The sequence below is a fragment of the Corapipo altera genome, unplaced genomic scaffold (assembly GCF_003945725.1).
Source record: "Corapipo altera isolate COAL_440 unplaced genomic scaffold, ASM394572v1 22b, whole genome shotgun sequence".
NCBI lineage: Eukaryota > Metazoa > Chordata > Aves > Passeriformes > Pipridae > Corapipo > Corapipo altera.
The window spans coordinates 2,497,088-2,520,227 of NW_020884876.1; the positions used below are offsets into that span (position 1 = coordinate 2,497,088).

Below are 23,140 nucleotides of genomic sequence, written 5' to 3' on the forward strand. Positions count from 1 at the left end.
GGGGCGGGGCGTCCGTGAAGGGCGGGGGGGGGTCCTCGGCCCCGGGGATTTGCGTTGGTCGAGTTTCACAGACTCGCAAAGTGGGTCGGGTTGGAAGGGAGCCCAGCGGGTCATCTGGTCCAACCTCCTGCTCAAGCAGGGTCATCCTAGAGCAGGATTGCATCGAGATGGTAGTTGAATGTGAGGGAGACTCCACAACCTTTCCGGGCAATCTGTTCCAGTGATTGTTACCCGCACAGTAAAGAAGTTCCTCCTTGTATTCAGGTGGAACTTCCTGTGCATTGGGTTCTCCCGTTGCCTCTTGTCCTGTTTCTTGGCGCCACCGAGCAGACTCTTGACACCCTCCCTTCAACCACTTACAGACATCGATGAGGTCCCCTCTCCTATCTCTTCTCAAGGCTGAACAGGCCCACCTCTCTCTTTTCTCATAAGAGAGATGCTCCAATACCTTAATCATCTTTGTCACCCTCCACTGGACCAACTCCAGGAGCTCCATGTCTGTCTTGTCCTGAGGAGCCCAGAACTGGACACAGCTCTCCACAGATGGGGCCTTCAGGGTTGAGCAGAGGGGCAGGATCACCTCCCTCAGCCTGCTGGCAGTGCTCTTCTTAATGCATCCCAGGATACCATTGGCCTTCTTGGCCACAAGAGCACAAGGGTTTAGCCCCTTTTTGGGCCTCCATGAAGTCAACCAAGGACTTTGGACACCTGCTGTGAGCTAAGGGATTGCCCGTTGGGCCCTCTGACCTAGTGGAGGGGAATGTGAAGGAAGTAAGTGGCCCTTGCCAAGGCCAGTCTGCTCACTCAAGGTCTGGGACCAGGTGTCTGCATGTCCCTTGATGCTGTCAGTGCCTCCATCTGCCATTCCTGCAGCAGCCTTGCAGCCCTCCATGGTAGGCACCATGCCAAGGCCACTGTTTGCATGGAGTGCAATGAACAATGGAATTGCAGAGGAACAGCCCCTTTAGGACTACATAGATGAAAGCTAACCAGAAAACCCTAAAAATGGTGGAGACTTTTGTTCTCTCTCTCCAGTTTTGTTATTTGTCAAAACCAAAACTTAAAACCTGGAAAGCCAGAGTGAGCGTAATGGCCTTAGCAACAAGTAGGCCGTCAGCTGTTGTAACAACAGCAGAAGGCAGTGCTGACAGGGGATTTAGTAGTAGCAGGAAAACATTTTAAAAAGGGAGAGCAATTTTTTTTATTTTACAGAGTTGACTAGTGGATCATATGCTTGAAGCAGTATTTAATGTATAATGTCAGAGGATTCAGACCCAAACCGTCAAAAAACCAGGCAAATGTCTCACCACTCTCACAGTAAAGAATTTTCTCTCAATATCTAATCTAAACCTACCCTCTTTCAGATTAAAGCCATTCCTACTTGTCCTATAACTACATGTCCTTGTAGAAAGTCCCTCTCCATCTTTTTTGTAGGCCTCCTTTAGGTATTGGAAGGCTGCAATTAGGACACCCCTAAGCCTTCTTTTCTCCAGCCTGAACAGTCCCAATTCTCTCGGTCTTTCCTTGCAGCAGAGGTGCTCCATCCCTCTAATCAACTTAACGGCCCTCCTCTGGACTTGTTCCAACACCTCAGTGTCCTTCCTGTGCTGGGGACCCCAGACATGGATGCAGCACTGCAGGCAGATTCTCACAAGACTGGAATAGTAGGGCAGAATCACCTCCCTGGACCTGCTGCCTCCACTGCTTTTGATGCAGCCCAGGATACAATTGGTTTTCTGGGCTGCAAGTGCACATTGCTGGGTCACATCCAGCCTCTCATCCACCAGCACCCTCAAGTCCTTCTTGTCAGGGCTGCTCTCAATCCATTCATGTCCCAGCCTGTGTTGGTACCGGGGGTTGCCCAGGCCCAGGTGCAGCACTTCGTACTTGGTCTTGTTAAACCTCGTGAGATTCCCATGGGCCCGCTTCTCGAACTTGTCCGGGTCCCTCTGGATGGCATCCTGTCCTTCAGGTGCGGCAACCACACCACTCACCTTCGTGTCACCTGCAAGTTTGCCAAGGGTGCACTCAAACCCTTCATCTATGTAATTAATGAAGATATTAAATAACAGTGGTTCCCATAAGGATGCCTGAGGGACATCACTTGTCACTGATGTCCATCAGGACTCTGAGCCATTGACCACTACCCTCTGAATGCGACCATCCACCCACTTTCTTATACGTCTAACAGTCCACCCCTTAAATTCACCTGTCTCCAATTTAAAGAGAAGGATATCATGGGGAACCATGTCAAAGGCTTTAAAAGTCCGGATAAATGACATCTGTAGCCCTCCCCTTGTCCGCTTTCATCAGTGTGAAGGGAATTCTACATTCCCCTTTTCTTTCCTAGTACTTTACTTCATATATCTTAATTACAATAACCTCTTTCTCACATTAGATCATTTTTCTTCTGAAACCTGCAGTTCTTTTTTCCTGTCTTGTTATGGTATATCATGGAATCATAGAATGATTGGGTTGGAAGGGACCTTAATGATCATCTAGTTCCAGTCCCCCTGCTACAGAGCAGGGAACCTTCCATGAGACCAGATTGCTCAAAGACCCATCCAACCTGGCCTTGAACACTTTCAAGGATCGGGTATCCACAACTTCTCTGGGCAACCTGTTACAGTGCCTCACCATCTTCACAGTAAAGAATTTCCTCCTAACATCTGATCTAAACCTACCCTGTTTTGATTTAAGGCCCCCTTCTGTCACTACAGGCCCCAGTAAAAAGTCCCTCTCCAGACTTCTTGTAGGCTGCCTTTAGCTACTGCAAGACTGCTGTAAGGTCTCCCCAGAGCCTTCTCCAAGCTGAAAACCCCAACTTTCTCAACCTGTCTTCAATGGAAAGGTGCTCATCCCTCCAGTCATCTTCTTGGCCCTCCTCTGGATTCATAATACTGATCAGCTTATTTTCTGGAAGACTACATTGCCACTTGCTCTCCATTATTCATAAAGATCCTCATGGTGTACTTTTCAGGAATAGAGACTATACAAAGATATGATGGTAGTTATTGCTCTGTGTAAAAGCAGGGTAGAAGCAGTGTGGTTGTGAGAGAATCCATGACACTGCACTGTAAAGGAAAAGGCAGCATCTTTTGCTGCTACACTGGAAAAGTGTGACAATATTTTTGTCATGAGCTACTTGTAACAGGTTTCATTTGCCAAATAGCAGAATTCTACAGAATTACACAGAATTCCCCTGAGTAATAGTCTGCTTTCATACTAGTATGATTACGTGTGGTTTTTCTTACCTAGTTACTGTTCTTAAAACGTCTCACACATAGAATTTGGATTTAACAGGACTGATGACTCACTCATTCTGTCTAACATTCCTGAAACTTAATACTGACAAAACCAAGAGAAACCCACTGATTTCAGTGAAGCTATGCCTCCTTGTGCTAGCTCAGTCTATAGATTAATTTGGTAACCTGTTTGTTTTCAGATGCCTATTTCACAGTAGCATGCAGGTAATGAGAGTTAATACTGTGAAGCACTATGCTGGAAATCTTGGAAATTACATTGGAGGGATGGGCTTACCTACATCACACTTGAGCCCTTGGAGCAGTACTGCTTGGCATGACAAGCTTGGTTATCTGACTTGATGGATTTGAGATAAGACAAAAAGAAAGTCCCAAGACCCTTGATTAGTTCATTGCATTAGGTGTACATTACTCGCCTAACAAATGCCAGTTCCACGGTCTGCAGTTTCGAGCTGTTCAGCATGAGGTAGCCTTTAACAGATGAAGAGCTGTGGCAGGTATGACATGGAAGTGCTAAGTTTCTAGGCTGAGTTGCCCATGATGTTTCAGCATGTATTCTGCAGCACCTGCTATGCTCAAAGTCTTCAGCACTGGTCTCAGCAGTACTGGACCACTCTTAGAGGCAGCCAGTAAACTCATTTGGTGCAGCTGGTGTTCTACCACATACTGAATAAGGTGGGCCTCTCCTCTGTTTGAAGAAGTATCATGTGAGTCATCACTTTCTCCACTGACAATGCCTCCCTTCCATGCACCGGCTCTCTCTGACTGAGGTACTCGCTGTCCTCGGAGTTGCTCTGTAAGAACTGCTACTGTAATCTAAAGGGAACTTTAAATCATTGTCACGTTTCTTTTTTGTGTAGCCCTTTATTCCAGTTACCTCTCTCTTTCGATGTCTGCTTTATTTATTTTCCGCTCCTTTATTGTTTGTACCTCTCCTTTTCCTGTGTGCTTCTTTCCCAGCCCTCCCTTTGTCATTGCTTCTTTCCCCTGCTTCCCTCTAACATCTTCTCTGTTGTCACTCATCTCATTCCTCCCAAGATCTTCATCTTGTTTCTCCCTGTCTTTTCCTTTGTTAATTAGTACATTGTTGGACTTCTGAAGGAAACAGTTTCATGCAACAGGGCATTAAAGAACAAGCAGATTAAGAGAAAAGAGGTAGCCAGAAGAAAGTCAAGAGTAGGTGGTGATAGCAAGGGAAGAGGGCAAGCAGGGGAGGATAGGATGGTACAGCAGCCAGAGAAGGGAAGATAGAAATAATAGATACCACAGGGGGAGTTTAGCAAAGCTACAGGACTGTAGCAAACCTCCGAGGATACTCACAACAGGCTGTGCTTTGCTTGGTCTGCCCTAAGACTTCCTCCCACCTCAATCCCTTCCCTTGACACAGAGCCACTCACCTGTGCGTTGGCTCCTCTGTTCTGCTTAAATGTCCCATTGACCTCAACAAATCTTGGAAAAATGCATCTGATAATGTAAACATTCCTGCTAATGGCATCAGTCACCACCACCATTTTAGTTTTAACAAAATAAAATAAAATAAAATAAAAATTAGATTTTGATTAAAATATTGTAGAAATGTGGGCAGGAACAGGAACAGGTGCTACAAATAACAAAGCAGAACTTACTGTTAGAGTCACAGGATTGCATTTTTTTCTCTGATCAGTTTCATTGTGTCATTTCTTGCTGATTAACTCATTATTTTGCAAAATTTCTGTAAAAGCACTGGTAAACTAATCAATATTTTCTGTGCAAAAAGCAAAGGAAAGTCTTAACATCAAACCATTACAGTAAGTCAGAGTTGTGTTGCTGACTTATGATGCAGAATTGAGTAAAAAGATATGTTTAATATCTCAAATTCATGTCATTTTTATTAGCTTTTTCCTTCTGTGTAGCAATTTATTTTGTTCTCCTTTTGGTCCAGCTTCCTATATTGTGTGAGGTTAATGAGAAGAGTTCAAAAGATACCTCTATATAGAAAATAATATATCTGAAAGACACCCTTTTTAAGTCATAAATGCAGTACAGAAGTCATAGATTTCATGTAAAGAGAAAAGCTGATGCTTCTTTTTCAGAATTCCCTTAACATATAAAAAAATGAAAAATAGAGTTCTTACAGTTTCAAGTCTATTAAAACTCTGGATGGGTGCACTTGGATAGTCCTGCTCTTCCAAGGGCCACACGACAACATGATACTGAAGGCAGAATCTCTTAATCCATAAAGAATTTGTGATATGCTTGACTTAAAGACCTACTTGTGTTTCACACAGCCTACAGACAAGATAAACTCTTGGCTGTTTTTAGGCATGACATTGGGTTTTGGTTTTCTTGTAGGACTCACTGATGTGAAATATGTATGGCTGCTTGTTTCTTCACTTCCTGTCAGTACTAGAATCTAATATAGCAGAATCCTTGCTGCTTGGTTTTGCTTTTAATTTTGTTTTTTGTTTGTTTTTTTTTTTTCTATAATCAATTAAGCAGAAACACAAAAAAGTTTTTCATTTCGTTTGAGTTAAATCTAGCATTGAAATCAATGGGGTTTTTTCAGTGCTGGGGGTACAAAAGCTAAAGTCCAGTAAAACAGAATGTAAACAAAATCATATAAACATACAAAGGGAACGGCAAGTAGTAGGTTTTAGAGATATTTTTAAAAGAGCAAATGTACAAAAATGTTCAGTCCTTTCTTCTGAAGATCATCTTTGAGAACAGGATCTGTTAGAAGTGCTGAAAACAGTATCAAGGAGTACTGCAGGCTGAGTCCTCAGCTGGATGTGTTAGAGATACAGATGCTGTTACTTGGGTAAAGCTGTGGTCAACTTCTATTCTAGAAAAAAACAACAATACAAACCCCAACCCAAAAAGGCCAATGACAAATGCAAACCTCCTCTAGCTGCTATTGAAGTGAAGAGTCATACTTCCCTGAAAGTCAGCAGGGATTTTAAATTAATGTCTTTATTTTAACTTTTTTCTTGGTTTTTCCATCTTTCAATACCTCATCTTTTATCTTTATCTTGAGGACAGTTGTTTTCCTCTTGGTAAATATGACCGAATGACTAAGCTGTTTACTCACCATTTTAAAGAAACAGTGAGTGACTACTTAACTATTGCGGCTGAACTGCAAATCTCAAAGTCACTGTAAAAAGAAGTAGCTTTCAAATGATGAAATTTTTAAAATAAGATTTATAAATCTGTATTAAGGTGAAATGCCTTCATGTAACATATTTTAGAGAATTAGACAATGCCTCTGTCAATATTTTCTTGAGAATAAAAGTTGCAAAAGATTTTATCCTGCTTAAAGGCAAATAACCTCCACTATGCCACCCACATGTACCCAATCTGTTGGAAAGCTAGAACTATGTAGTCCTTTAGGATTGAGAATGTAATTCTTTGCCTGTCAGATTATTCTGACCAATTACATTATAATTACTTCCTCATTAGTTACTGTGACAAATGTTGATCTAAATAGAAAGGGAAGGATGTCTTTAATTTAAACTCATCAAAACATGAACAATTGAGATTTCCACTGAACACTCTTATATTCGCTAATATTTGGGCAGCTGACATATTCATTCCTATAACATATAAGCGTAGAGAGATTTCTAGCACCAGACTCCTTCAGACTTATCAATTTTATTTCCTTTTGAACACTTTTAAAATAGAGTCTTTTCTGCTTCCAAGTAGATGTTTTTTCTCTCTGATAGTATGAGGCATGATCCTCAAAGCATGAAAAAACAGCTGTTCTTATTATGAGAAGTTGTTTAAAGCATGAAAAATTCACTTATAGTAGAATATATTAAGTCCTAGAGCATGAAGTCCCTAAGGAAGGTAAAGAACAAATAACAATTCCAACCCCTGTGGTAAAGCATGAGAGAGGGGAATAATCTGCAACCTAAAAATAAACTTACTTTCCTTTCAGAACAAGAGAGACATTGGAAAGGACTTGCCTTTCTTCAGGATTCAGTTCCTTCTTTGAGTTAATTTCTGGCTGCTAGCAGTCTCACCCTAAGCATTGGCCTGATGTAGCAAACTGAAAATCTCTGCTTTATCCAGTCACCATAGGAATGGTACAGTTTCTTGATGTGCCTGTGAAGCAGCAGCAGAGGAAAGAATTGCACACCTGATTCAGAAGCACTTCATGATCAGATTCATTGCAGCTAGTTAGAGACATATGAGTAGAGTTGTTTCCTCCCCTCAAAGAGACTACAGTATCAATTCCAACCTGCAGCAGAGAACTGAAGTTTGGGTAATGATCTGTTTGTACACAATGGCCAGCTTGTACCAGAATGTCTTTGCAAACAGGAGAATAACCTATGTAAATCCATACACAGAAAGGAATGGGGAAGCTATGTTATGCTTCCTTTATCCAAGGAGTTATTAAAGTAAAATCAGATTCAGCAGACTCTTTGCAGTTCTTCAAGGTGCCTTATGAAGCACTGTTATATACTGCAAGATGATGAAAAATATGAAATTTTGGGTCAAATCCTAGTTCCACAATTTTCTTGTTTTGAGACCTTGGACAAAATTGATTGTTTGAATCTGTAACTCTTTTCTATGGTGGGTAAATTACTGGCAGGACTCTTCATCAACTGGGAAGCTCCCAGGGTTTTTTTTTCCACTGGGTAATACCTTAACATACAAGTGTTGTTTCTGTGTGTGCATCTAGGAAGTGTGATCATGGCTTTTATTTTTATTTCTTTGGTATCCTTGAAAGACCTTTTGTAGCTCTGGAGAATGAGCTGACCTCTTTTGTTCCCCTAGCCTGAAGAAGGTCATATTTTGTTTAACTAACCTTTGAAAACACCACGCCAAATTCTACTCCCACTGCACCATTCAGAATAACTGCAGACTTATTCTTATGCCTCTGAACTAAAAGTAATATTTTACCCAAAGCTTTCCACCTTCTGGCTTGTAACAAGTCTGTCTTAGTATGTCTGAGAGTGCAGACAGTCATTCCTCTTAAACACTGTAGTGTTAATTATATTCTAGACACATAGGTGTTTTAATAGGAATATTAGTTCTTTGGCTCAGCTGAAGTGTAACAGAGAGAACCTGGACTGCTGAAGTGGAGATACTTGTGTCTGAACTGCTCTTCAAAGTTTGGGCTCCTTTTTGCCTGATGTTTTTTTGTCTAGTCAATGTATAATAGTAATTATATTTTGTTTGCACAATAAAATTGTGCAAACCATCTTCTGGCAGTTTAGGTTCTAATACTTTTTCTTTCTTCAGAGGCTCCATCCTGTTTTAGGTTAATTTTTTTTAATTTGTTTTGGTGTTGTTCTGGTTTTTTTCCTAGAGTAGTGCTCTGAACTTTATAAAATAATTTTCAAGACTTTTGTCATTCTCTTTCCATTAGATTTTGGCAAAGCCTCAACATTATAGCGGACTAAATAAGCTTCAAACTAATATACTTACACAAGATCATAAAACATGTGAGATTACTTTGTTCCTGATTTTTCAAAGTGAAAGCTTCAAATAGAAGGTTGGACAATGTATTCATGATAAATAAGAAGAGGCAGGCTATGCAAAACTTTTTTATGTATTGTTTAATAAATGCTTTTATTTTAGATTCATTTTGACATGCTCATATTGTGTTCTTCAAAATGTTGCTTTCTTCATAGGAAAGCAAGAGGTAGGTTACCTCTAGCCTGTACTTCACTGAGACTCTGCTTCCTGAAACTTTTGGGTTTGTTTCTTTATTTTAAATTGATGATACAAATACATATAAAAGGATGAATGTGATAAAGGGCTGCTTCCAGCTATAGGCATTAGAGATTTGTTTTCACATAACAGCTGCTTGGGCAAAGTTAAGATTATATTGTGAACAGAGAACTGGAGAAATAAGAGGATAGATTTATTTCTTGTACAGGTTTAGAGATTGTATGAAAATCAGACAAATGTTTATTCTGACACACAAAAAACCTGACCATTTTGGTACATATGGCTTTTGTTACAGTTCTTAACATCAAATATAAAAAGGAAGAAAAAAACCACAAACAAAACAACAGTTCCTAGTGGAACAGAGGCAGTATCCAGAACACTAATCAGGCTATGAATATGCAAGGTATGGGATAGAGGACAGGGAGGGTGCAGTAGAGTCCTGCTTCCAGACATGCTCTAGATGCTCTGTGAACCTTAGTTTTCAGGAATACAAATCCAGCATATTTCTTTGAAAACACATTCCCTCAAATAATCGACAATTAAAAATTAAGTCAGTACTATGTCAAAATGGTTATTAAGCAGTGTTTCTGTGTGTCTTCAGAAAAAAATCCTGTAACTTCAGGCACTGTTATATAACAGTCAGAAATGTGTCATGTTTTCTCTTTAAACTATTTGTGTTTCATATTCACATTGTTAAATCCCATCATGAATTCCAGAACTTAATTTCTCTCATACTTAAAAGGGTCTTTTTGCTTTTTTTCCAGGCTAAATTTCTACACAACCAGAATATATCCACTTGTTCTTGTGGTGATACTCTTCTTTACACGGAGTAGCTCCTCTCTCTTGTGGATATTTACCTCACTGGTACAAGCAGCAATCATGTCCCCTCTCTCTGAGTCTTCTCATAAGGTTCCATGTTGCTCTGATACTGTAATCCTAAAGCTGTTCATTGGACATGCTCTGATTTAGTCTTTTCTGAGATGGACATGGAAAAGTGTCTGCTACCCCAAACAAGGTTTCTCCATGCACGGTGTCAAGGACTTTGACCAGCTCCATGGGTTTCCTCATGCATGATTGGCATCTTTCAGAGTCCATATGCACAGTATTTCTATCTCCTTAGTGAAATGCCCTTGCCTATTATGCTCTGTGATAACTGTCACTTGACCATACCATCATCATGTATCATAAATATGGATTAATGTGTCCAGGTTCCTCAGTCACAATGTCAAGTTCAACCCTGGAGCTCCCAGCTTATATTGGTTTTGTCATTGCAGTTCTTCCAGTGTGGCATTCCAGTCTTCACAGGTACTGACTTCAGTTCTTTCCTATGAATAGTGAAGTCCTATTGACTGTGGCAAGAAATCAAATTAAACAAAGTAGTTCAACTACTTCTTAGACTATCCTTGAGGAGCTCCATCATAACTGTATTTCTTTCTGCTTTCTGAGTCTTCAGGATTGGAATCATCTCTCTTTAGATAATTCCTTCATCACTCTACAGTTCTTAAACTATCCTACCTCCATACTTTCATTACAGGAAAAAGGAAGAAATTATAACCATTTTATTTTTTAGGTTGCATGAATTGAACTCAAAATTCATATGGTTTTCTGGCTGTGAAATAGTTAGCTCCTACAATATGATTATATGTTTGATGGCATCTTCATTTTTTCTCATAAGCAACATTTAATGTCTGTACCTGTTAATCTGTCTTTAGAAAAAGTGGCACTTCCTCTGGTAGCAAATTCAAAAGACCGCTTTTTGGTCACCGTCAAGCCAAATTTTTTAACCTAAGCATGACACGTAAGAATCAAAATTCAAGGACAGAAATGGAGTAAGATGTGTAGTATTACACAGAATCTCATGTTCTTTGTTACATTGGGGCCTGTATTACCACAAAGGATCACTCTCATGTTGATTTGTGCAACATCACTTGGTAAAACCAAAACTGGAAGTGGTTGGTGTGTTCTAGAGTCCACAGCAGCATTTTCAATCCTTGTTCTAACTCATATGACCTTGGGGTTTCCATCTCCCAGCTTAAATCTTCACTGAGGCTGCTGTAGGGGTTTAATTTTACCCCCTTTAAAGATACACCACTACAGCTTTCCCTCATACACTTTATTTGTAACAGCTAACAATTTTACCTCTTTGTTAATGAAAACAGGGCCCAGACCACCTGGAGTGTCTGGCCTGATGTTGCCCCATGTCTGAAGAATGCTAAGGACATGGCAAAGCCAGGCTCAGAGAAATATCAGACCAGACTGTGGTAATAATTTCACTGGGTATTTCCTCCTTTTTCTGCTCCACACAATCTCTTGTAGGACAGCGCAGAAAAAACATTGTAGACTTCACTGTGGTAAGAAGGCACAGACAAGTGCTTCCAGATACTAAGGGGAACATATCCAAGAGCTAACACTCTTCTTAAGAGGGTTGAAGAGGAAGAGAATTAAGGCTTACACGCCTATATTTAAGTGCAGACCTGATTGACTTAGGGAGAACCTAACAAAGTGAATAATGAAAGTTCCCACTCTAGATAAAAAGGATAGCAGAATTAGGCCTGCTGGCTGGTTCATTATGTGAAAGACAGTTGTCACTGTAGGCCTACAGGTGAAAACAAAAGGCATAGATTTGGGCTGTGAAGAGAGAGAGGCTGAAGGCTGCTGCTGGAGCTTTTTTGAAGTACTCGCTCAAACGCAAGTGATCATAGTTGCCCTGAAGGACTCACATAGAAATTTCCTGCTGATGGGGTGGAAGAGTAACTTTGTGAAAAGCAGCAACAATGTGGAGTGGTAGCAGCATCATCTCTCCAAGGGGTGTGTAGGGGGTGAAGGAGGGAGCAGGTTTCTTCCTAGAGAGAAGTGGTCGCTCCCGCTCCAGCTGGAGCTCCATGTTCCACCACCCTCCACCACCCCTGATCCACGAGGTGCAGGAGGGCACTGGGGCAAGAGGGGTTCAGCAGTCCCGGGAAGGGCAGCCAGGGGCCTGTCCTTCCTGACTGCAGAGGCATCTCTTCATTTCCTCGGATACGGCCTGATTTCCCGGAGTCGGGGGGGGGGGGGGGGCTGCCATGCCAAGTCGAGGTGGGATAATTTATGACAGAGGATGGAAGCAAAGGAAATCTCCCACAGAAGGGAAGGGCACAGGGCATCTGCATCTGCGGTGAAGGGCAAGAAGTGGTCTCCAAGCTCCTCAGCCCGCAGTCAGCCCTCAAACTCTTGAGTGAGCCCACTGGCCGCTGCCGGGCTGCGAGCCAGTCTCCGGGGGAAGGCTCCGCGTCCCTGCCTTCCGGAGGCCGAGGAGAGAAAGATTGGTGCCCGGAGATGGGCAGAGTTTGAGGGGTGGTGGGGTCTCGGCCTCGGCTCTGCCCTGTTTCCCCAGGCAGCGAGGAGCTGGGCAGGCGGCACTGAGCGGTCACATCCGCGGGGCACGACTCCCATCCCAGGCGCGGCAGCCGCCAGCCCTTGGCCTTAATGAGATTCTTTGAAATCCAAAAAAGCGAGATTTAATGTTACATCCTTATCTTTGGAGGAGCGTGGTTTTCTTGCCGCGGCGACGTCACTTGTTAAACAATCCGCGGCTGAGCCCCTGAAAAGGCAGGCATTGCACCCTTCGTGCTGAATGCGCTTCTCAGTGCGCATAACGCCAGGGCCTTTTGATGTCTCACAATGCGTGTTACGCCCAAAGATTGTCTCTTTGGACAGATCTACAACGCTTGGCTTCATGTTTGGAAGTTAAATGGACAGCGAGGTTGTTGAAACTCCCACGCTTGAAGCTGGCGCAGACACTTGGTACTTTCGCCCGTTACTTTCCCTGAGTGAAAGCGGCAGGGGTGGAGGGAAGGGGCTGCTGGTTTAATCCGTGCTCCGAGGCAAAGGGAGGGGGGAAAGCAACTCAGACCAAACTTTTCCCCTCTTTTCTTTTCTTCGCTTTATTCTTTGGCAGCCTTAAAATAAGAGCTATGTGCAAAGCGTGCGCCCTGCCTAGGTAGCTTGTGTCTCGAAGTCGCTGGCAATGTTGCTGCTCCATGAAATCAAAATTTATGATTATTCAAATGTTGGGGACTGTGAAAAGAGAGGAAGAAAGAGAGAAAATTAATATTGCAGCTGTTCTTCTGATTAATGAGAGATAATTGCTCATGAAAAGTCACCCCTGTGGCATTTTGTTGTCTCCTGGATCTTTGTTCTTTTCCACTATTATTGAGGACTTTCTTGAAGACTAAGCGGTTCTTTTCAATTTTTGGTATTCAGAAAGTGTTGCTTGGTTACAGATAATGGAGAAATCTCGGGCTATATTGGGTAAGATGTGCCACAGACAGCAATATCACAATGCCACTTTTAGAAAAGGATGGATACAAGTTAACGATGCGCTTTCAATAAAACATTAATAGACTTGTTCACGCTTTTATAATGACCTCCTTAATGGGAGCTGGGGGCAAGTCCTGTCTTTTGCTTGCGTTCACTTCAGAACAGCCGGCGTCAAGATCGCTTATCACTTTGGAAAGTAATAGGAAATCAATGTTAGAGTAGCGAATAAACGCGATTATAGCGCAGGAGCCCGCTGCCCCTCGCTTACCCACGCACGGCGTTATTTTTTGAGCGGGGCTTTCCCATACGGAAACTGCCCCAGCCCGGGGTGCATCCTGCCAAGCGCTGTTTGCGACCACGGCTACTCTGTGGGGGTTGTTTTGGGGTTGCTGTTTTGGCCTTTTTTTTTTTTTCCTGGTCGAAACGTGCCCCCGGGCTGCGGCGCTTTCCACGGAAGCAGCTCCTGCCGTGAACTCAGGGGAGATGCGCGCCTAAAAGCCGTTGCTTTCGCCGAGCGGGCATGGCTTTTGCTTCTGCCGAGAGCTGCGGGGGTTGGGGGAGGGAAGGGAAAGAGTTGCTTTGTCATTTAAGCCGTGAATCTCTTCTACATAAAGGTGTTAGAGACATCTGGAAGAAAAGAGGGACCAGCACCCAGTCCCGCGCTCGGCGGACCAGGGGAGCGGCTCTGATGTTCTTTTTGAACTGCTCCACTTTCAAAAGAGGGCAATTTCGTTACATTCTCATTTGTTACACTGTCTTGAACTAAAGGCAGACAAAGCTATACTCTGTCACCCCGAGCAGAATGAAGGGAATCAAAGGATTTTCCCTTAAAAGGACTAATTTTCTCCTTGAATTATGAAAGTAATGGCTAGGTAACAGCCTGTGCTCTGTACCCAACTGCTTAATACCTTCTAAATCCTTCCACGTGGCTCTCCCAGTCGTAGCAATTAGAGCTCATTATAGGCTCATAAGAGCTCTCATTTCGGGGATTACTTAATGGACAATGAAATTTTATCGGACAGAATTATTGAAAAATAAAATTGTAACGAGGCCGATGTGATGTGGGCGCACGCCTTGCATCATTCCGCCTGGTTTGGGATGTCTTTGCTTTCAAATGACTTCTTTTCTTGCTCTAGCTTTCAAGGGTGGTTTTTTCTTAGTGTTTTTCCCTCTCTCGCTCTCTTTTATCACTGCACTTGGTTTATTATAACAATTACAAATTGCAATTTTGATCTGACTCTTACTCTGTCTGCCTTCCCTTACGACAACCCCTTCCCCAGATCCACTCCATCACTGCAGACAGCTTTTTCCACTGACGTTTGAGGTTATATTATTATTGTTGTTATTATTATCATTTTCCAGAATAGCCTCTCTTAAAGGAAAATAAGAAATGAATAAAATAAAAATAAAATAAAATGCAGATATTAACTCAAATCTTCTCCAGGTAAGTTGTGTTTCAAACGGGAGGAGCCAGACAAAAAAGTCCCTAGCATCTCACCGGCCCCACCGGAGCTCAGGAGGCAGAGCCCCCGTGTATCCCGGGGCCGCCGATCCCAGGGCCTCGTCGGCGGCGCGGGCAGCAATTCCTGGAGCTCTGGGGTCTGACGGCTCCGGGGCCTCGGCTGGGCCCTCGACAGCGGTTTGGGGAAAAGTAGGTGAGGTCGGAGCCGACCGGCCTAAACCCCGCGAGCCCCTAATTGTTGTCACAAGACGCGGGATTAGCGCATTGCTGGAATAACTGCCTGTTTACACTCCGGAGCCCCCGCCGGCCGGTAAACACTTTCTAATTGAATTCTAATCACATTCAAATAGCTTCATAACCAGCCTCAGCTGCAATTCATAAAACTTTAATTGCCATCCATAAATCCTCAGATTGCTGAGTGTGGAGTGTCCCTAAAAACGCTGTTGCATCGTGCAATGCTCGGGGAGGAGGGGGAAGGGGGGGAAAGGCGAGCAGGGCTGGGGGAGAGCCGGCCCCTGCTGAGAGGGGCCCGCACAGTGGTACTGTCCTGTGGCAGGTTGGGGACGGGACAGCACAGCAGGACGAGACCTGGCCCTTCTCTTAGCAAGGCTCGAGTTGCACCTCCGAGCATCCCAGGTCTCGAGCGCCGAAATGCCGGCTCCACCAAGAAGGCGGTTTTATTTTGCTGGGTTTTAACAGCGGGAGAGTGGATGTGCGGGAGGGCTGATAGGATGTCCGTGGTCCGACCCGGCCCTTGCTCACGACAACGGCTTCTGACCACGTTTCGGCTATTGCTGCACTCCCGAGACTATGCTCAGCCTCTGGTAATCAGGCGTAATCTGTGTTTTCTGCTTTAGAGTACAATTGTCGCGTCCCTTTCCCGTGTCAAATGGGATGGGATTCGCACTCGGTTTTAACGGGCGCTTCGCTTCTGCCAAAGAAGAATACGATCGCCCTTCTATTAATGACAAGTGTCTTCTTAAACTCTCATAAAACAGGTCACTGGAAAATCTGCGAATACCTTGGCTTTTTAATGCACTCTGAAATGCTTCGGAGCCACCGACCGTATTTAGCTGTTTATCCAATTTTACTTTGAGTGATTGCTTCAGCAAACTTGGTGGAGATCAAAGAATCCCTCCCTGACATGTTCGCTTTTCATTAGCGCTGCGCACTGCGGTCCTGGAGCGGGCGGGGAAGTTAATTTGGAAGTTTTCCGTTTTGATACCATTTGGCTGAGAAGTGTCCAGATATTTGAAGACTTTGTCCGTTGCAGTAATTGCCAATTTGACAAGATTCACTCGGGGTGAAAAGGGCGAGGGGAAAAAACAAACCCAAAACCACTCAACCCACCCGACATGCATATGTATGTGCAGACACACTAATGCGCGCCATCCCTAACTTTATATCCATGTCCCCTGGCTCCTCTGATGCGGAAAGGGCCTCCTGAAGGAGTCTTGAGCGCAGAGAGTGGACCAGACTGGAGAAAGGTGTTGGTCCCAGACTTCCGTGGGATCCACGGCTCCTTGAGTGTTACTTGACTGGGTGTGAGTGGGAAGGCGTTGACCCGCGTCTTTCAACGCATCACCTGTTCTCACCTCTTGTTCCCTCCTGGAGAAGGAAAGGAGCATTCTTCTCGGGCAAAACCCCAGCACTCTGGGTTTGTCGAGAGGGGGATATGCCTGGGACCGCGACGTGTAACGCGGCCGTGGGGCAGCCGCCCCCTCCCCTCTTTCTCTGCTGCTATAACTTATCTGAGGCGGAGGCGAAGGAGTGAAGTCATCGGGCAACGAGCAAACACGCACACTTTGCCACCCCCCTAGCACTAGCCCCCCCCCCCCCCCCCGACAGCCTCTCCTGCCGGCCTGGGAACCCGGGGAGATTTAGATCTGCGAGGCTTTCAGCCATCACGTGTTTAAATAGTTGATATAAAACCCCGGCGCAGGGGATCCAGGCGGGGGAACTTTAAGACCAGCCCTCTCCAGGGACCCTTTTGTTCAGCTCTCAAACATAAGCACCTTCTCGACTCGCCAGGACTTCAGTGGCAACTTGGCCAAGCAGGAAAATCCCGACTTTCGGAGAACCCTCCCCGGCCTCGCAGCCCTCCGCAATGTCCCGCTCCTTCTACGTCGACTCCTTAATCATCAAAGACTCCTCGAGGCCGGCTCCGTCCCTACCTGAGCATCATCATGGCCAGGACTTCTTCATCCCTCTCAGCATGCCTTCTCCCCTCGTCATGTCGGTGTCGGGCCCGGGCTGCCCGTCCCGAAAGAGCGGCGCCTTCTGCGTGTGCCCGCTCTGTGTCACCTCGCACCTGCACTCCTCCCGTGGCGGCAGCGGCGGCGGCGGGGCCATCCCTCTGCTCAAGAGCCAGTTCCCCACCGCCGCAGGCGAGGCCCAGTGCTGCCCGCGGACCGGCCACGCTCACCACCCGCCGCAGCACCCGCCGCCCGCCGCCTCGGTGCCCGCCGCCGCAGCCCTGGGACACCCTACGCATCATCCACCTGCCTGCGCCGCCACCACCTACAGCGTCAGCGACCCCCGGAGGTTTCACTGCCTCGGCATGGGTAGGAGCCCTGCGGCCGCCGGGGAAGGGGGGCAGTGGGAGAAGGGGGTCCCCCGAGAGAAAGCGGCTGCCCCTGGTCGGAAAGCTGAGGGAGAATGTCTTTTTTTCCTTCTCTCTCTCTTTCTCCCTCTCTCTCTCTCTTTCTCTCTCTCTCCCTCTTCCCCTTTCCCCCTTTCCCCGTCACGCTGAAGTTCGCGCTTCTCTCCCATCCAGGAGGGTCCGAATCCAGCCAAATTCAAAACGGGAAGCGTATGAGGACAGCTTTTACCAGCACTCAGCTCTTGGAGTTGGAGAGGGAATTCTCCTCCAACATGTACCTGTCCCGGCTGCGGAGGATCGAGATAGCCACGTACCTGAACCTGTCCGAGAAGCAAGTGAAAATCTGGTTCCAAAACAGGAGGGTGAAGCACAAGAAAGAAGGCAAAGGCACCCAGCGAAACTCGCACGGGGGCTGCAAGTGCAGCACCAGCCAGGGGCATTACCCCCGGTCGGAGGACGAAGAGTCTCTATCCCCCTCGTCGGCTACAGAGGATAAAGAGGTCTCCCCGTTATGAGCCCGGCTCGGAGTTCCGCTGCCGCCGCCGGGTCCCAGCCCGGAGCGGGGTGGCGGCACGGCGGCTCACCTGGCACCTCTGCCCAGGGACGGCAGCCCGCTAACCTGCCCTCCCTGGCCCTCGCCAGGGAGATTAACTATCATCCCTTTGCAGTAATAGAAAGAGATATATAAATATATTTTCGGAATGTAAATGTTTTAGTCGTGAGAGTTCAACTAAAACGTTATTTATGTAACCCCAGGACAGAGCACCTGCTCTTCCTAACATGTAACATGGGACAAGACTCGCATGGCCCAGGGTGCCTTCTTCCATCTGCCCCCAAGCAATTTAAAGGCAAAAAACAAACGCATTTGGAACTGATAAGCGAGGCATCAAAAACTGAAAAGCAAACTAAAACCTGTAGAGAACTTTCTGGGCGGACTTCTTAACAAAAATAAGAAAAGACATAAAGATTGGTCGTTTGGGTTTGGAACGGCTGTTTGTCTGTGAATAGTTTTATATACAAATTATATTTATATTTATTTAAATAAATGAGATCAGACGAGAATTTAATTTTTTCTTCTTATCCCCCCACACCCACCTCCACCTCCAAGCACCAACCCAGTCCCAGCAGCGAAGGGGACTGGCTGGGGCAAGGTGCGTTTCTTCACAGTCCTTTGTACGGTGAAAGCATCGCTGTATATGTGTCAGATCTCCGTAAAGAGCAAAAATAAAAGCCATCGGCTACTAACAGGAATATGTTTTCTCTTCCCCTGCTACTCGGGCCGGCTGCGAGGTAGAGAAGGGGGGGGGGGACTCCGCTCCAGCCGGAATGCAAATGCAGCCTTGTCCTCTGAGCCCAGCAGCTTTGTGTTCCTTCACAGCCAGAGCCAACGCAAGCCCTCCTGGCGACTGACAGCTTTCTCCCGTCTGCTCGCTCGGCAACACAGCGTCGGGGACACCCGCCTGCCGCTGGCCCAGGACCGCCGATCCCGGCAGCGGGACTGGAGCGAGGGGCTGCGCTCCAGGATTCCCCGCACCGCCCCGTGTCCCGCCGTGGCGATGCTGCCCGGTCCGGTTGCTCCGTTCAGCACCACCCAGCTCTTCCCCCTCCGAGGAGGTTGCCTGTGTACATCAGCCCTTCGCCAGACTGAAGCTCTGTTTATGTTATTCCAGGGTGATGTTACACAGAAATAATTGATTGATTTTTTTTTTTTTGTCCCAGGCACCAAACGGTGTTCAGTGTTTTCGGTGTTGATCTCATTCAAGTGCTTGGCCAGGCTTAGGGAACAGATCTGAGGAGAAACCCACTCGTGCAGCACCTAACCACAGGCCCCATCCTGCCTCTGCCTTGGACAGCTCATCCCGAGCTCCTTGAACATGGCTGGTGCAGAGCAGGATGGAGCTGGAGCTAGTCAGTCCCAAATAAGCCTCTTTATAACTTTTTTTCTAATTCCTGCCATACTGGCATACAGCATATGAACAAATCAGAAGTGCCTTTTGCACGCTATGTTATTCCCCGCTCACTTCTTTTCCTTAGGTGGAAACACAATCCCTCCAATGCAATCTACACTTTTGACTTCAACCTCCAAAACGGTGGCAAAATCTTTTTTGTAAATAATTCTCTCAACAATCCCTACCTTTCTCCTGTTTGATCCCTAACTTCAGAGCTTCAGCTCTGAGGTAAGTCTCCAAATTTGACTTGCCTGCAAGCACCCTGAATGCTGGAGAGAGATGCAGCCACATCACACTGACACTTGCACTGCTTGCCTGTCTTGGAGGAGAGGGCAGGTGCACGAAGAGGGCTGGGGCAGGATAGAGAGGACCTGGTGTGGGCACTGCCCCACAGCCTGGACCAGCTTTGGGGCTTGGGGCAGAGGCAGTGTCCAGAACAACCACAGTGTGACAGGAAGGGAAAGAAAAAGCAGGACCGATGTTTCTAGTCTGGTCTTAAAAAAGCAAATACAGAATCTCACTGTTCCATCTCACTACCTTAGCTGAGTACAGAGGTCAGCAGCCCAGATCCCATGAGCATCTGGGGATGTTGTTTACCGAAGTGTCAGTCCCCTCACTTGCCAGCCTGGGGAGACCAGAGGGCAAAAGGCTTGAAGTCCTTGTGACTTCCTCCTAGGTAAACTCATGGAGGGTCTGGCTGAATGGGTTCCATCCTCTTTCCCTAAAATCTGCTGAGGTGGTCTCTGGAAACTATCGTTCTTCTGCTTCAGTTCACCTGTGTCTAGCTTGCTTCTATATTCACAGTGGGTCTTTTCCAACCTCGAAGCTCTGGGAGCTTATTTACACAAAAAGTCCTGCCCACCCTCTCAGCAGTGTCATCCCATTATGTAAGAGGGGGGAGTTAACAGGCCTGCAGCAGCCTGGGAAAACAAAGCTTTGCTGGGTGAGAAAAAGCATAACAGTCTTTGAAATTAAGACTTAAGGATACTGGAAAACTCAAAGATATTTAAAACTGTAAAGATACACTTGGCAGAGTGTATGTGTTCTCAGTGTAACTCTGTGGAAACATGCATCTCAGTGAATAAACTGGTATTTCCCTCTGTTTCTAGAAGATACACAATAAGGAGCCTCTTCACTGCAGTATTCAACAATTTCTTAAAAATAAAAAATAAAAGGAAAATGAAGTTATGTCTTATAGTAATCAATGGTTTTGTATGTACCTTTGAAGGGTTGAGAGGTACTAGTGGCATATGATTATTGCCCACAGGCTCTGTTGTTGAGCCAGTTGCTGTAATCACCAGATTTCATTTTGTTTCAAAGTGAATGTTTCATGCTAAAAAATTTGGAAAAGAGGAATGGTGCAATGGTTTGCCCTGACACATCTCAAAAGGCTGGTACAACCAGCTCAACCTGAACTTAGCACTAGGCAGTCCGAGTCAGTGTAACAGGAATGGAAGTTGAGCATACCCTAACTTGCAGTAAATGTATTGTAGGGTTTCCATGTGCAACATTCAACAGTTAGAAATTTAGGCAAATTTACATTAGAATGTGTTGAGGGTTCCTTTTTTTATTTTCCCTTCTACTTTCTATCCTTTTTTTCCTCCCACAAAGTGTGAAGTGCAGTTTTTCCTCACTCAGTGCCCAAGACAAGCAGTGTTCAGTTCTGTATTTAATATTCCTCTTAGAGTTAGTTATCTATGGAAATAAGGATTATGCAGTTGCTGTGCTTTTCTTTCTGCAAGTTACCCTCATTCCCTCATAACTCATAAACTCTACGATCAATACAAACCAGCCACCTGACGTGATAGCTCCACCAGAGTCTCCAAGACGTTGAGTTCCTATGAGTTCTGCAGAGCTGACCAGCAAGCTGCAGGGGACAGACCCGTGAGAGACCTCAGCTGCCACTATTCACTCTGGTAGGAATCAGATAACCCATAACTGGGGGACAGAGGGATGTCTTTTGCCCAACAGCCTGCTGGACGAGGATGTCTGCAGGGGGAACAAGATTATCCAAGGAGGCAGACCTGCCTGAGGCAGACCCTTGAGACAGAGGGTATGTCCAGCAACAGGGCTGAGAACAGAAGCTATAGAGGAGACTGAAGGGCCTGGGGGATATGGGACAGCACCCTGATAACAACTTTTTTCTTTTGCCACTCAGCGTGAATGTTGCACTCCTTACAAGTGCGTTGAATATGTAAAAGCTCTCATTTTCTTTGGTACTTGTCACAGCGATATTTGAGAGCACTGGAAACATGACTGCATATGTTTTCATTGCTCCCCTGGGGCCAATAAATTCGCTTCTCTGTAGAGGCCAAGGACAAAGCCTTGGAGCGGTTCAGACTGGTGTTGCGGTACCGCCCTCACGTCATGAGGCTCCATGCAACTTCCCAGCCTTTTTCCAGTTTTTGGCACGAGATATGATCCAAGCACGGCCCTGACATAATCCAGCTGCAGTTACTGCCCATTATCCACCAGATGTGTCCCACTCCGGGCAGTCAGGAGAAGAGAAGCATGTGGTGTCTGTCTGCGACTGCTGCTGCTGGAGCCGCTCATCCTGGCATAAACTAGCGGCAGAGGAGCTGCCTGCATCCTGGATGGCTTTCAGGTGTGGGCTGGCCCCGAGCGCCTCACACGGGCTGCCGAACCCTCGGTGCAGCCGCAGCGCCGGGCCTCGCACAGGCAAAGACCCGAGAGAAGGTCGCACAACGGAAGCCAGAGTACTTGTATGAAGGGTGCGAGTTATGTTTGTGTGAGTGACCTCGCTACCGACCTTCTGTAACACGCCGGGGTAGCATTCCTCCTCAGATATTTATTTCATTCCTTTAATTCCATTTAACTCTTTCCGATTAAAAATTCGGAGAAGGAAAACATCCGTCTTGAGAAGTCTCCCTGACCTCAGTCTGCACGGCCGAGATCAGCCCCACTGCACCGACCTCTCCGGTTGTGAATCCCTCGATTGAACGTGCTCCCATGCCCTGATTGGACCTGTTTGCCCACGGGCAGTGCCGACCGCGGGCTGGCGGAACTTCGCAGTGCTGAAGGCACCGCGCTCCCCGTCTGCTCTTTCCAGTCCTGCCCTGGAATCTGGTGTAACGTCTCCCTGCTGTCGGAGCTCTCGCCGCAACGCCCATCGCCAGAGTCTCACACCTCCGGCCTCGACACGGGGTAGTGCAAACCCTTGGTGGCAGCTCTCTGCTCCCACCCGCGGTGTGGTCGGGGCACCGTGGCAGGACACGTCCTGTGCTCCAGGGATCCTCGGACCAAAGAGCTCAGAAGTCCCGGCCGGCTGCTCATCCTCCGTGGAGTGGACAGGACGGGCTAGGCCCCATCAGTCAGAGCCCAAGCGCTCATGGAGAGCGGGGCTCACAGCGCAGGGACCCCGGGATCCAGGCAAAGGGACTGCGGAAAACTCTCCTTCCTCATTATCCCCGTTTTGGAGGTTGAAAGCAGAGGGGACGATCTACCTAATCCCCCTGCATTTATCTCTAGCTTGTCCTAATTTCCTACTCCCGCCCCTCCCCCCGAGCGGACCCCTCTGGAACGCTTCCTCGGTGTCGGTGCCTGGCACTGCCCTTGCGGGAAGGGGGCGGCCGAATCGGCGGCAGCGCTGTCCGGCGGCTCGGCTGCTGCCCGGGGCTCTTTTTCCCTCTTGCACGGCTCAGACGACGACTGAGCCGTAGGAGAAAACCACGGCCAAAAAGGATCATGCCCACTGCGGAGTTTCTGTCGTGCCCATGGGCATGAGATGCCCAGGAAGGGACGAATCCTGTTGCCACCGCTCAGGGAACCCAGAGAGAGTCCCGACGCTGGCAGGGTGGGGAGCGCTCCCATCCTGAATCCAGGGCCTGAAGATTACCGCACGCAGTCCTTCGGGAAAGAAACGGGGACAAACTCCCCCCACCCCCTCTAT

The 23,140-nt window shown here is 46.5% G+C and overlaps 1 protein-coding gene across 1 annotated transcript; it reads left to right on the forward strand.

Annotated features, from left to right (window-relative positions):
* The first annotated feature begins 16,786 nt into the window (after positions 1-16,786).
* On the forward strand, positions 16,787-17,796 carry GSX2 (GS homeobox 2). Its single transcript, XM_027635831.1, has 2 exons — positions 16,787-17,243; positions 17,456-17,796. Exons 1-2 carry the CDS (start codon positions 16,787-16,789, stop codon positions 17,794-17,796), a joined length of 798 nt encoding a protein of 265 aa, XP_027491632.1.
* The last annotated feature ends 5,344 nt before the right edge of the window (positions 17,797-23,140 follow it).